This window comes from Osmia lignaria, chromosome 11 (assembly GCF_051020975.1).
Source record: "Osmia lignaria lignaria isolate PbOS001 chromosome 11, iyOsmLign1, whole genome shotgun sequence".
NCBI lineage: Eukaryota > Metazoa > Arthropoda > Insecta > Hymenoptera > Megachilidae > Osmia > Osmia lignaria.
The window spans coordinates 4,948,502-4,961,946 of NC_135042.1; the positions used below are offsets into that span (position 1 = coordinate 4,948,502).

At 41.5% G+C, this 13,445-nt stretch overlaps 3 protein-coding genes across 12 annotated transcripts in view; all 3 read right to left on the minus strand.

Annotated features, from left to right (window-relative positions):
• Positions 1-5,586, minus strand: part of Mxd (MAX dimerization protein) — a 97,322-nt gene extending 91,736 nt beyond the window's left edge. The window contains exons 1-2 of one of the 7 annotated variants that reach the window (XM_034323045.2): positions 5,441-5,586; positions 3,057-3,840 (exon numbers count right to left, since the gene is read on the minus strand). In XM_034323045.2, coding sequence (XP_034178936.1) covers positions 3,057-3,111 — 55 coding nt within the window. In that variant the 5' untranslated portion in view covers positions 3,112-3,840; positions 5,441-5,586. Of the gene's footprint in view, positions 1-3,056; positions 3,841-5,143 lie in introns of all 7 variants that reach the window. The other 6 variants (XM_034323047.2, XM_034323043.2, XM_034323046.2 and 3 more) reach the window with 6 other exon arrangements.
• A 1,285-nt stretch (positions 5,587-6,871) lies between these two features.
• LOC117603674 (DALR anticodon-binding domain-containing protein 3) lies at positions 6,872-8,785 on the minus strand. 2 transcript variants are annotated; one of them, XM_034323040.2, is made up of 6 exons: positions 8,591-8,731; positions 8,376-8,508; positions 7,667-8,297; positions 7,457-7,590; positions 7,231-7,398; positions 6,875-7,148 (listed from the first exon to the last, which is right to left on the minus strand). In XM_034323040.2, the coding sequence occupies exons 1-6, from the start codon at positions 8,593-8,595 to the stop codon at positions 7,029-7,031; spliced, it is 1,191 nt and encodes a 396-aa protein (XP_034178931.2). In that variant the 5' UTR covers positions 8,596-8,731; the 3' UTR covers positions 6,875-7,028. The 2 variants fall into 2 exon arrangements, with proteins under 2 accessions (XP_034178930.2, XP_034178931.2); XM_034323039.2 differs by having other exon boundaries at positions 6,872-7,148; positions 8,376-8,785.
• A 158-nt stretch (positions 8,786-8,943) lies between these two features.
• On the minus strand, positions 8,944-13,194 carry LOC117603670 (FHF complex subunit HOOK interacting protein 2A). Of its 3 annotated transcripts, none has more exons than XM_034323026.2 (6): positions 12,945-13,194; positions 11,188-12,234; positions 10,556-11,006; positions 10,101-10,464; positions 9,281-9,781; positions 8,944-9,215 (listed from the first exon to the last, which is right to left on the minus strand). In XM_034323026.2, the coding sequence occupies exons 1-6, from the start codon at positions 12,987-12,989 to the stop codon at positions 9,116-9,118; spliced, it is 2,508 nt and encodes an 835-aa protein (XP_034178917.2). In that variant the 5' UTR covers positions 12,990-13,194; the 3' UTR covers positions 8,944-9,115. The 3 variants fall into 3 exon arrangements, with proteins under 3 accessions (XP_034178917.2, XP_034178918.2, XP_034178916.2); XM_034323027.2 differs by lacking the exon at positions 12,945-13,194 and adding an exon at positions 12,456-12,570; XM_034323025.2 differs by lacking the exon at positions 12,945-13,194 and adding an exon at positions 12,305-12,388.
• Positions 13,195-13,445: the final 251 nt, after the last annotated feature.

The following is a 13,445-nucleotide window of genomic DNA, read 5'->3' on the forward strand; positions in this document are numbered from 1 at the left end:
AGAGCAGTTGCGTTTTACATGGGAATCGTGGAACAAAGGTTCCCGAAGAAGAATACTCCTGATTTTATTCTTCTTCGTGGAAGACTATTTTTTTCTATTTTATTTTACGAAGCTGCTACCACGTCGACGAAGAGGCTCTCCCGAGTGTTTCGTTTTCCTCATTAGCAGAGTTTAATGATCGACTTGAACGAGAGTCTGTGCGGCTATAAATAAATAGTTTGAAGAGTTCTCGATGAAGTAGCGGGCAACACTGGTAATTAATAAACGTTCGCCAGCCCTGTGGCTAATTTCGAGAACGATGGCAAAGGTAAGTTACTTCACTTCGTTTGTACAATATACTAATTTTAATTTGAAAATTACTCATTTTCTCGCGTGCGTTAGTGGCACTCGAAATGAGTCCAAAGGGCACTTAACTGAGAGGAGAGATTCAACGATCGCAAAGCATCTCGACTGGCAACAAAATGAGACAAGAGTCAACGTGAATTAACAAAACGTTCCTCTGTCCCTTTGGAAAGTAAAGAGAAGGAACGAGTAAAACGGTGTGAACGAGTTACATTCCCGAATATCTGCTATGTCGTTGTGTGCACTGCGCTCGTTAGCGGTCACGTGTATTTCACACGAACGACTATCCTTTCATTAAGCAGCAGGAACACGTGTAAGCTTTTTCTGCGGGCTTGAATCGACCAAGAACCCTTCCTACCAAAGCTACGTACCCATCGTAGGTGTACGATTCGAATAAAAATTTCCACTCTTCCCTTCTGTACTCCCTTTTCTCTATTATACCACCTCCTTCACCCTTATCCCTCTATTCCTCTTTCCCACCGTACTACAGCTTCTCGAACACTGTCTTTCCTTTCCTCTATCCGTGTCGTCTTTTTACAGAGACGAAGGAGGAATTGGAAACGCGTCGACGACGAGATCGTCAACGGAGCAATTCATCGCGAAACGAAGGAAACGGTGCTTCGACTCGAGGGGAATTTAATTTGCAGATTCAACCTGTATCCGTACTTTAAACGATTCGACGATATTTTATACCTAATAAGGAATTGCCGGCTGGGTCAATCGTGACTCAGCCTTACGAAACGGTGCAAATTGTCGATGATTTTTTGCGAGCCACTTCTACCGATTTAAAATTATAAATCACCAGCTTTGTTGTTTCGCCAGGTACTTAAATCCTCGAATGGAACACGAAGGTTTCGGTTGATTATTTCGGATTATTAACAGAAGGATTAACACGAGGAGTCTAGATGCCGATTAACGACCGATTCGGGACGACCTCTGCAAACATTCAAAACCTTCTCGTGGCGTGTTTCATAACGAACTCTAAAAAGATAATAATCGTTCCTCTGGGCGAGTCGAGTCGAGTCGAGTCGAGTCCGAGTCGAGTCGTTCGGGAACGTTTTTCAGGGAAACCGTGCCAAATAGACCGATTAAAATAACGTAACAGCCTTATCTCGCGCATCCTCGAGCAATAATAGTTAATGCTCGATCAACGTGATTCCCTCGTGTTCTTGTCGACGAGAAGAATGGCCAATAAACCGGGACCTCTTTCTGACCTTTTACGAGTTAATTTCCACCCCTTTTGTGAACAGACTTCTATTCTTTCTCTGATCCGGACTTAATTGGAGTGAAATTTTTAATTCCCTTTTTATGTCTAACAAGAGGTTACTAATATTTGAAGATTTTAATTTACATGACGTTAATTTAAAAAAAAAAAAAAGAAATATAAGAGCTATCGTTTGAATGAAGCTCAGCAGTTGCTGTAGAAGGAAAGATCGATGCACCAGCACAGAGGGAAAGGAGAAAACAAAGAAACCATTCTTTCGAGGTGTTCGTTTGAACATGGACGCACGTGTGCGCGCGCGCTTTATGTACGTGACACGAGGCCGGTACCACGGGGATCTTAAGAGAAACAGAAAAGAATTACGACAGCGTAAATCTCGAGCAACTATTCAAAAGCGAAACGTGGAAAAATGCAAGGCGACAAACGTTTATTGTGATCTGTGTGTATTTTCGTTATTTACGTCACGCACCGGTGAAAAACAGATCCGTAAGGTTGGTAGTATTGGTTATGACTAGAAAGTCACGTGATGTAACGGGCAAGAAAAACGCGATAAAAGAAAAAATATTGAAATCCGATTGAAAATCGTGGAATATACGAATGGTTGTTTACCAAAAATACCACGTGCCGATGAATCATCGCGAACAGAACGGTTGATGAGATATTTATGCAAACGTGGCTAATAATATACCGTGTCGATAACGAGCTCCCAATTAAAACGCCATTAACGTTCGAATCCTTCTAGGAAGCGCGCCGCGTCAGTGGCGGGAGCCGTGGTGGGGGTAACCGCGTCGCGGGGTTACAAAATGGTGATCGAACGCCAGAAACTCGTAGAAATCGAGACCGAAATTCAACGAGACGTTACGTGAAAAAATGATAACACGCGAATTCAGTACGGCTACGACGTAGCAACATTATAAAGTGGAGTGATAAAATGAGATCATCGTTACCGCTTCTCTGACGCACACGCAGCAACGGATGCAACCTACGCGTCACAACGACACTCGACTCGCACATATATACGCCGCGAAAAAAAACATATTTTTATTACCCAAATTATTAACCCCTGAATCGTGACCCAAACAAGGATATTAACCTAAAATTGAATGTATTACACAATTTTTAACCGTGTAAAATTTAGAAAATGAAAATAATGTGTAATACAAATGGGACTCTCTCCATGGTCCGCCATCTAAAAGCTAACCTGCTCCGAATCAAAACTACAACGTAATACAAGATTTTTACCTGAAATATCTGTTAACAATGTCAGTTCTCTATAAAGTATTATTTAAACGAAGTAACGAAGCGATGGAAGGCGTAATAACAACGTTCGCGTTCCGAGATCCAACTACAGCACACGCGCGTTCGTTGCCATGTGCCAATGACATGGCGTATGTACACTCACGAGCAACGACGGAACTTCAGAGCGATGAACAACTTCAGAGCGACTCAAAAGAAGATGAAAAATACGTAATGCATAGCTTCGAGTACTCACCTCTTTCCCTTCGTTCAATATACTCGGCGGCCTGTATTAGGGCAGCAATGCTCATATTTCCCCGGTTTGGCGTAATTCTGGCGGCTTCGGTTCACTACCTCTTTCCCTGCAATCCCGCCACTCACAACGACACACAACGCGAGAGAAACGTTCAGAAACGCGCACCACCAACAGCCCCGTACAACGCGGCCCTCTGTTACGTTGTTGTTGTTGATGTTGTTGTTGGTTGGCGCTACCGCCGCTTCTCGAACTTTTCTCTCCACCCGCCTGTTCAACCGCCACTCCTTCTTCTCTTCCTCCTCCACCGCCACCTCTTCCTCCTTTTCTCGACCGTCCACGCGCCTCGCTGGCTGCGTTAGCTTATGTGCACGTAACACACACGAGGCTAGCACGATTTCAAACGCGCACTAGATTCGCGGACGGCAAATCGATGGCCAGACTTCTCCAACCGTGATACGCATCAAGAATTGTGTATATATGTGTGTGTGTGTGTTTTTTTTATTTTTTTTATTTTGATCTTTCTTCCTGTTCCGTTTCCACTCTGTCGTTTGTTCCACGTGCAAAGAATTTCGATTTAGGAGTATCTCGTTCGCGTCTGTTTCTTACTCGTAACTTCTGCTAGCCTGGTCTGCTTACAAGCCAGTTTATCCCTCTCTACTTATATTTTTTTCTCTTATCCTTTTACTCAACGACGTTTCACTAGATTCGTAAGGTTACTTCTCCCTTCTCTTTCCGCCTGACTTCGTCGGTTCTTCCTTTCTTCACCTTCGTTTCACAACATTCACTAGGATCACAGCAAACCACGTGAAAGAAAAATATCAACAGACGCGTATTGCGAAGCGAGAATACTACGCGACGCACCGCTGCTCCACACTTCCATACACGGAGTCGCGTGCGAGCGAACCCGGACCGTGTTCGTGATAATGGAGAGAGAAAGAGAAGAGCGTGCGTGTGCAAACGGTACAATTGGAAGGAGGCAGACTATAGCAAAGTCACTAGGCGAATCGAAAGGGTTGAGAGATTACGCGTGTCGCTGGTAATTTATCGTCAACTCGGAACGGGCGAACGAACCGACGCGAAAAAACCTGACCTCGATCGGTAGCGGCCGGTTCTCTAGACCCGTACCCGCTTTCTACCGACTCTATTATTTTTGGTCAGGACACGGTAGTACCCATACAGCGTGCATGTGCATGCGACCACTTTACGTGCCGGCTACTTGTTTTCTACTGCGACCTTGAACGCACACAGCTTTGCGAAGCCGTGTACACGGGTGTACTCCAAAGAGAATGTCTCTAGATTTTACGATATTTCGACTGTTTAGACGTGCTATCGAGACGACGCGACCACGAAACGAATTGTTTTTCTGCGTTCGAACTGGACTTTGAATAGGGAAGAGTACACGAAACGACTACGCGTGGAACCGAACGTATAATAACGGAGTAGAGAAAAAAGGAACGTTCGACGCGTAGCAAGCAATCGTCCTTTTTCGTGATTCACGCACGTAACTCGGTCAACTTCTCGCGAGGTCAACGATTTCCATCAGACTCACGCAATATGCAGTTCGCGATGGCAGACGAACACGAACACACGCGTAATGCTACCGTGTTGGTGGTTCTGTGTGTGTGCCAATAAAACCGCAATTTCCTCGTCAGAGAAAACGTACGTTGTCACGCACAAAACACACGGTAAAATCTTCTAGAAACTCGCGTCATACGCGTCCGATCATGGTAATGTTTGTACTGGTTTCCCGTTCACGATGAACACACAGAAAGGCGCTCCCTTGATTCTCCGTTCACGAGTGGCGAGCAAGCGACTTTTAGCACACATGCACATTACACCGCACAAACACGCCTAGGAACACGGTTAATAACGCCACGGAGTAATACGTGGTATGTGATTGGAAACGAGTGTGGTTCCCATACGAGAGAGTAACAACGGCAGCACGGTGGTGCATACACACGTCGGACTGTATAAGACGTTGCACGAGCACAGTACGCGAGAGTAGCGATACGTAATACGCGGAGCAGCCTTAAGAATACATATAACGAGGTTCGTGCCGCGTATATCTGACAAATACATTAACGTACGTTTCTGACAACACTCGAACGCGGATCTGATACCTCTACGTTGTATACATGCACTGGTAAACGCGTGCGTATGTACGACGTCGAGGATCGAGTGTATTTCGACCCTATCGTCCACCTAGTGACATTTGGCACGCCGGATACGTTCGCTCGCACACTAAAGTAGGCGCAGCTGAGCGACGACGTAAAGAAAGACGGTCACTGTGGATCGGCACTGCCTAACACTACTATTGCACAGGTTTTCGCGGAGCAGAGAGTGGGGGGGCTAGTCAGGACAAAGAAAAGGAGGCTCGAACTGACCGACGACGACGAGCCCACGAGCCCCCGACGACGACGACGACGACGACGACTACGACAAGCCGACGAACGAGCGACAGCCTGATACCTCCGCACTTCGCGAGCACTCTCACGCATTTATCGATGTCAAACGTCTCTGCACCGTAGAAGCACCAGACGTAGTTTCTTACGGGATCGCTGATTGGCCGAACGGTGCGCGAGTGCACTGCCTCGGCCAATCAGCGTTGATAACACGGCGCTGCCGTACGAGCCGCCACCAGCACCGGCGGTGTCACGTGAATCTCATGCCCGAAAACAAAACAAACAGCTGGCTGTGTTCCTCGCCTCGCTCCCTTGCACGCTATCGTGCGTGTACTTTTCGAGCACGATATGCCTGAAATAAATATCCCCTTTTCTTTCTACAATGTGTTAAAGGTAAGAATTTACATATGCCGAAGTAATGTATTAAAACACGCTATTACCGATTTCGTTTGCGATCTGATGTTATCGATTTTTTAATTATTTTATATTTGTTTATATACTTTTTTATCACTATATTTATTCCATCTCTAACAAAAATAGATTATACGTTGATATGTATATTTAATTATGCATGCGAATGAGAAAATGTCAATTAATAATTTCTGATTTCGGATACTTTAAGAAAAATACATTTGAAAGTTTATACGACCGCGCCATTTTGTACATCCGGTTGCTGTCAACCATTACTTTTTCAAATCGGTACTTCCGAGTACGTCGTGGTCCACGCTGTGTTTAGAATGGCGTTTGAATGTGACATGTTCAAGTTAAGATTCGAAAAACAATAACTTTTTGGTTTGTGGAAAATAAAACACGTGTGGAGAAAACGAAGAACGTTAAATCTAGCAGATTTCTGCAATTTTCGCCAAAGGTTAAATGGATTTCTTCGAAGGTGCTTGTACGCGACGTAACTGACTAAAAAGTAAGTTGCATGAAATTTATTGTTTCTTCTCTAAATTTTATTTAATTGCAACAAAAGAACATAACATTTGAAAAATTGTAGCAGCATATTTATAAATGTGTGTACTTTTATGATTTTTATCGTTTTCTTGTATTGGTATTAAGGTATGCCGATTTTCATTTGTTACGACCGTTATCGAGAAGTTTGTAAGTATCTGTATCGTATTTTATGTTGCTACATATTTTCATTTGATATGTTCAAAAACATTCACACGTATCATATAAAATGTTTTTATATATGTAAGTGAAATATTAATTTGAAAAACTTTTCGTGTGTGTGCAAATAGTGATGCACGTACAAAATGATGTTACACAAATCACAAAAAATCATATTGAATTGTTAATTTAAACGTTGAAAAATAATTGAAAATAATTACATTTTCTAATTATATTCTTTTTTTAACAAAGCATTCTTCATATCGATTAAGTAGGGTTAAATCGTCTAAAATGATACAAAATCTATACAAAAATAACCTCTTGAAGTAGAAAATTAAGAGATACAAGATATAAGAAAATAGTTTTTCATTTGCTGTTATGAATTTCATTTCTTTTTAACTTTATTTAGTTCTTGAAAACATGATTTTTTTTATTTGAGAAATTGCAAATTGATTGATTACATTCGAGGTACTGGCATTATATCAAGTAATGCCAATGAATTTTGAAGTATAATTTGTAATGCATGCAACATATACAATCTTGCGATCATTGTTGGAATCAAATGATCATAACCTTCCTGTAATAAAATAATATACACACAATCAATTACAAATTACATAGCAACAATAATTTTGTGTTAAATTCATGATTATACTTACAGTTAAAATTTTAGTTGTACGATAATAGATACTAAATTTCTTGCATAGTCTTGATAAAAATATGCATATTACTTGGGGGTTTGTTTGAAATACTGATTCACATTTCAAGCATTCTTTGATCACTTCTTGGTGCCCAATAATGAAGTTATATACAAGTTCCCATTCATCCTGTAAATACAGATTTGTTAGCTGATGATTAATTTTAAATAGCTTTCAAATAAAATACCTGTTGATTTAGTAAAGAGAAATCTACATCATAAACGTGTGGTAAATTAGGATATTCTCCTTTCAATCTTTTGTCATTGTATTTCTTAATAATTGCTGAGATTCTAGCAGTATTATATAATATAAAAGCTGCACCTAAAAACTGATAATAATAGAAATTGTTCCTTTAGAAATTCTTTGGAATTTATATCAAATTGTAAATGAGAAGAACCTTTTGTATTGGTAGTACTTTTGTTAGGTACAGAGTTGGATCCAATAAAAACAGAACGACTTGGTTTTACAGAGAGTAATTCAAATGTAGCTGTTGCTTTTGCAACATTTTCAATGAAGCAATCATCTGTCTTTATGTCATGTTCATTTTCAAAATATTTGTGTTCATTGAGCATTCTTAGTTCTTTAATTTTATTATTAATGTACTTCTCCCAGGTTAACATTACTTCCTTACAATTTTTTTCCGCATTTTTCACAACACCACATACACATTTTTCATAATTTTCTTCCACCTTTCCTTGTGACTTAGTGGTGAACATAAATCTGTAATCTGATCCTTCATCTGATATTCTGCCTCCATGTAGCCTTACAATTTTTTCGGTAACACTTTGTATTAAATTTAATCTTGCTGTTGTGATTTCTGATTCACCATCTTGATGTGATTTAAAGCTAAACACTTTGTTCAATAATAAAGTCCTTCCAAAGTTACACTGAGATGTGAGAGCTAGTTTTATTGAATTTGCTATGAGTGGAGTACGATGTAGAAACAAACAAATTCGTTCTTTTTCCAACACGTACCTTTGTATCTTTATTAACCAATTGCAGCTAGATGATACTAGTGACTGTAGGACCTGTAGAAAATAATGTACTCCATTTAAAATTAGGTTATGTGAGTATTCTTGAAGCTGGTATTTTCTGCTCCATTTTACCTCTTTTGTAATATCTTCATCAGTTCTGTTCTTCATTTCACAGCCCCGAATATGTAGAAAATGTTGCAAAATTGTTGTACATTTCCCATCACATTTATTTGTTCCTTGCAGCAAGTGTTTCCACACTTTAAGGCTAGGTAAAAAATACAGTTCACCATTTGTTGCTAAATTATCACAATTTACCTTTATGACTGAAACATTTTTACTAGTATTACCACATAGGTACAGTGTTATGTTGTCAATTAGAGTTTGTATACAAATGGATGTATTTTCCATTTGAAACTCCATATGTGAGAAGTTGCTATAGCATGAACCACCTTGAATTGCCTCTCAGCTGACTTTGTTTGCTCCAATTCTCAAAATGAATGAATTCAAAAGTACATTCTATTACAATATAAATACACTACAAAACAATGAAATATAAGGAAAGAAATTCACAGAATTTCTGATTGATCATTAAAATACAATTACTTTCAATGTTTTCTTTATTAGAGTCACAAATTGAATAGTGCAAATAAGTCGATTGCAAATATTAACATTAACATATACATATGTATATAATATTCGCTATTACTTATCAATAGTTTCAGGTATCTTACAAATATTCATCACAAAAGAAAAGAAAAAGAACCAATTTTCTATTTAAGCGTATCTAGAACGACTTTTAAGTAAAAGACTCGGCCGTAATGTTACATCTAATTACACCTAGAATTTACATTATTCTCTTTGATATCGGTTTATCACATAGAATGATGGTACTTGACGTACGCTATCGCGGCTAATTCTTTGCAAAACTCCTCCGTCACGATCACGCTCTCGAACAGTATATTCTCCTTCTCTCTGAAACATAATAAACAGAAAATCAGCTATCGGTAAGATAGGAGCCAAGTTCATTTCTTACGTACCCATCGTGAGAACAATCCTCGAGCAATCGTTCTCGCGTCTCCTTCAGCATCTGTCTGTGATCCGGCGTCTTTGGTACCTCGTTCACCAGCTGCTTGACGACTTTTTGCAAGCAGGTGAACAAGTTTTTTGTGCCCGGTGCCAGCGGTAGCAAAGGATTCAATAAGAATTCATGCAGGTACGGATGCGGCAGAAGTGACAGCCTCGAGATCACCACGGTTAACTGTAGATTGATCTCGTACTTTTGTCTCGGTATATTGGCAACCTTCTCGAACAGCATCGTCATAAATGGTCCCACATAGAACCGTACGGAACAGTGGTCAGCTTCCGGTCTAGAGTCGGAACTGGCCGTATCGTCGACGCTCACCGCTTCCAACGGCCAGGCCATTAACGAGCAGTCGGTCAACACCGTAGAATATTGCCTCTCCAGGTCGGCCATGTATCGTTCGTAATTATTCACGTCCGTGTCCGTTTGTAGATATCGCGGAATCAGGGACAGGAAGCTGAAACGGTGTTTTGATATTGAGCCAGCGCGAAACACCTTGTTGCATTGGAAAAAAAAAAACAAAAAAGAATTTGTTGAGCAGCTCGATGATGATATCTGTTCGTGTTGGCGAAACAAAAAGATTCAGTCACCGTACATCCGCTATGCAAATTAGCAGATAAGCGGGTTTACGTTGACTAAACTCTGATTTTGTCTGAACAAATTCCTCAGCCACGTTAGGGAAAATTCGTCATTTTCTAGCAGATTGTTTCGCAATTTGTCAAGAAAAACTTGAGACACCTTTAGACTGTTAGCTGAAATTAAAGTGAAATGCTCACCAATTTACAATTCTATGAATATTACTGGGTGCCAGGGTTCGACTGTGACTTTGCTCGTAAGATAGATCCAGCGAACCCTTTTTCTCTCTTTCTCTTTCGTCTTCCTCGTCGCTCCAAGACGCAATCGCGCTATCCGCCGCTGTGTTATCGTAATAGCCTCGCGTCGATAAGTACACCAACACCAGACAGTGTAATATATGCTCGTTTCGTTTCTCTATCATTTCCTCAAACAGTTTCAACGTTTCCAAAGTTAAATCGTCGCTGTCCGTGAAACAGTTGTCTATCAACCTGTGCAAAACCGGTGACGTCCATACGTTTGGTATTTCGGGGCCTCTGTCTTGTCCCACAAGCCAGTAACTCATCTCTAAAAAATGTCGTACAGAATTAACATATCACGAATTTAAAGTTCTGAAAGTCTTCGGAGTCTAAAGTTTAAACGATGAAAATCTTCGTACCTGTACACAACGTAGTCGAGGTTAATTCCTTCAAACATTTAGTAATCAGCGCAGTGATAAGAACAACGTGATGATCGGCCAGGGCCGGTGTCACAATCTTCTCCAAAAAATTCACTCTGATACTCTTCGCCAACGCATCAGCCACGTCCGGATGCGCTTCCCTTATCAGCTGATTGCAGTAGTCGAACCACATGAAAAACGCGGCCACCTGTCTACATCCAGAGAATTTCTTCTCCTTCGTCCAAACTGGCGAATCCAGGCCCCAAGTAACATCCACCCCGTCGATCTCCGTTGGATCAACATGAGCTGGAATCGCGTTGAAGAGATTCTCCAGTCTATTTGATATCAGGCTCGTTAGATCACTGTTGACTATCATCTGAGCGAAGGGTGGATCGTCTAAGGATGCTAGAACCATTATACCCTCGCACGCTCTTATCCTTACGGTATTGTCCTGAAAATAAAACATTCTCCCTATTGCGGACTCAACCTCAGCTCACACGGTACTTTCGGTCGTGACGTATGATTTGTCGAAATGATCACGACTACTAATTAGGCTCGTGTAAAACAAGAGGGTCAGTCGATGTATGCGTAGTATACCCTCTTGCCTCTTGTCATCGGTGGACAGTACTTACCGCTGTGTTTATGTAACTCAGCAAGGCATCTAGTAGAAGGCATTTGGATTTTGGCGCCATCCTCGATCTAAGCGAACTCTGATCGTTCTCCGGGCAACTAGCATCCTCGTAAACTCCGCTATACTCAACGTCCAACCGTAGATCCTGAAGGTTCTGCAGATGCGCGTCTATTTCGTTCATCAGAGCCACGTCCTCGCACTTGTGCGAGATCTCGTCGTCTTGGGTATCAGGAACTTGCTCCGACACGTTGGTACTACTATCGCTAATCAACTTCGGAGTCACAGGACTAGAAGATTGCGAGGCGTTCTCGGTCCCTCTGGAAGATATCGAACCATTCGATTGACTAGAAGACCCACGGGCTGGATCGGATTTGCTGGACGATTTTTGGGACCGCCACCTATCATGCTCCGAGCTGAACAAATTAGGATTTATCAGGGTGATCGCTTGAGTATCTAGCGGTTCGAACAACGGATTGAAGTTCTTCTTTCTGTCCGGCACGTATGTGACCTTCTCCACTTCTATTCGTTCCATGCTCTTATTCGCTGCCGTGCTTTGCCTCGGGACCGATGGGGCGTCGTTTATGAGACTGGTCACGTGGGGATACTTGCAGACCAGGAAGCAAATTGTAAGGAGGAACTGGATCTCCTCGGCCTCCATGGGCGAGGGTGGACTCCCATTGCACAAGGCTATCAGCCGTTGGACTGGACTGTAGATGGACGTGTGATGTATCAGAGGATACTTGGATCTCCCTAGTAATTTTCTCAGAAAGGACAGACAGACTGTTCTCATTCCGGGAGGAGTTTCAGCGCTGGCCAAAGTGGCCAGTAAGTCCAGCAATTTGTGCTGCAATAGGTACTCCAAACAGGATCCTGGCTCGTTCTCATTCTTCTCTTCCTCTAATAGAATCTCCAACAATCTTTCCAAGTGACGCGGTATACCGGTGGACTGTATGGGGACCTTGCAGTTCGTTAGATGGTTCACGTAGAAGTTCATCAGCTGCTTCCAGTGGTAGGTAAAGTCTTGCAGCGGCGTGGCTGGCGGTGCTATCTGGATAAAAACAATGAATCGTCAGGACATTAGAGGTGACAATTGTAACTCTAGTCAGAGATGGTATTACATCCGCCCGATCGTTATTGAGGAAAAACAAATAAGATGCAAAACACGGGAGGCTATTGAATGTACACATGTTAATGAATCGTGGTTCGACGAGTCCGTAGGTGCGAGGCTAGTTTGAATAATTATATAACCGGCTAAATATAACGACGTACATGTTCGAATGATTTGACGACGTCTATACGCGATTCGATAGAAATGAACAGGAACGTGTTCCCCTTAATTGGTCAAACGTTCGATTACGTTTATTATTTATATTTTTGGAATACTGAGTGGGCGCACCCTCTTCGACGTGATACAGAGAGAAATAAAAGAATAATTAATTTATTCCAAATTGCATGACGTATCGACGGATAGAACGTATGTAAATAAATACAATGACACGTGTGACGGTGTGAAAGAAATATCATAGTGAAATATATATACAACACGCGCAGCGCTACGATCGATCAGCACAGCCTTAAAAACGAGTCTCGTGTTGATTATCATGTCGAAAGAAAATAAGAAGAAAAAAAAATAGAAAAATGGATAGGAGCGTAGAAATAGAAAACATTTCGAAGGTTGAAAATAAATTTGAATAAGTGAGAGTAGAGGCGAGGACGGGAGGAATGACGAGCCTTATCAGGATTGTCGTACACACTCACCACGTCAATGGCATTCTTCAGGGCAATTTGAATGCCACTAATCATTTTATTGCGCCTTCCGGTATACCGTTTACGATTATTTCTCGCTATGCACACCTCTCGCCGCCGTAACTCGCCCGGTTCTTCTCTGCTTTTGCATAATTTCGCATCGTTCGCACGCGATTATCAACCCTGCGATCGCTCACTGTCCGCGACAGCCAAGCTTTTGCGGCTTTGACGTATTTTGTTTCCTACTAGTCGACGATAGATGGCGATTATAGTGTGGTGATTGTGTGGCGGCACTTCTGAAGTTGCCAATAGAAAAATTAAAAAAAAAAAAAAAAAAAAAAAGAATTGTTTATTCCTGATTAGCGCTCACCCAGGTACGATCAGATATGACATATTCTTCTTATTTGCCAAATGTTCGCTTGGAATGACTGAGGTCGGTAGATACGACCATTGATAAGATTGCAAGATTATTTTTGTTAAGGTGTTTTGGATCGATTTGATCACAACAAGATA

Excerpts from the sequence above, each read along its gene's own strand:
- LOC117603674 (XM_034323039.2), bottom strand. The coding sequence starts at position 8,663 with ATGGAGTTTCAAATGGAAAATACATCCATTTGTATACAAACTCTAATT. Across the intron at positions 7,591-7,666 it reads AAGTACTACCAATACAAAAG|GTGCAGCTTTTATATTATAT; the intron begins GTTCTTCTCATT and ends ATCAGTTTTTAG. Across the intron at positions 7,149-7,230 it reads GTACAACTAAAATTTTAACT|GAAGGTTATGATCATTTGAT; the intron begins GTAAGTATAATC and ends ATTTTATTACAG.
- LOC117603670 (XM_034323025.2), bottom strand. The coding sequence starts at position 12,373 with ATGTGTACATTCAATAGCCTCCCGTGTTTTGCATCTTATTTGTTTTTC. Across the intron at positions 9,782-10,100 it reads ATTCATAGAATTGTAAATTG|CTTCCTGTCCCTGATTCCGC; the intron begins GTGAGCATTTCA and ends ACACCGTTTCAG. Across the intron at positions 9,216-9,280 it reads GAGGATTGTTCTCACGATGG|AGAGAAGGAGAATATACTGT; the intron begins GTACGTAAGAAA and ends ATTATGTTTCAG.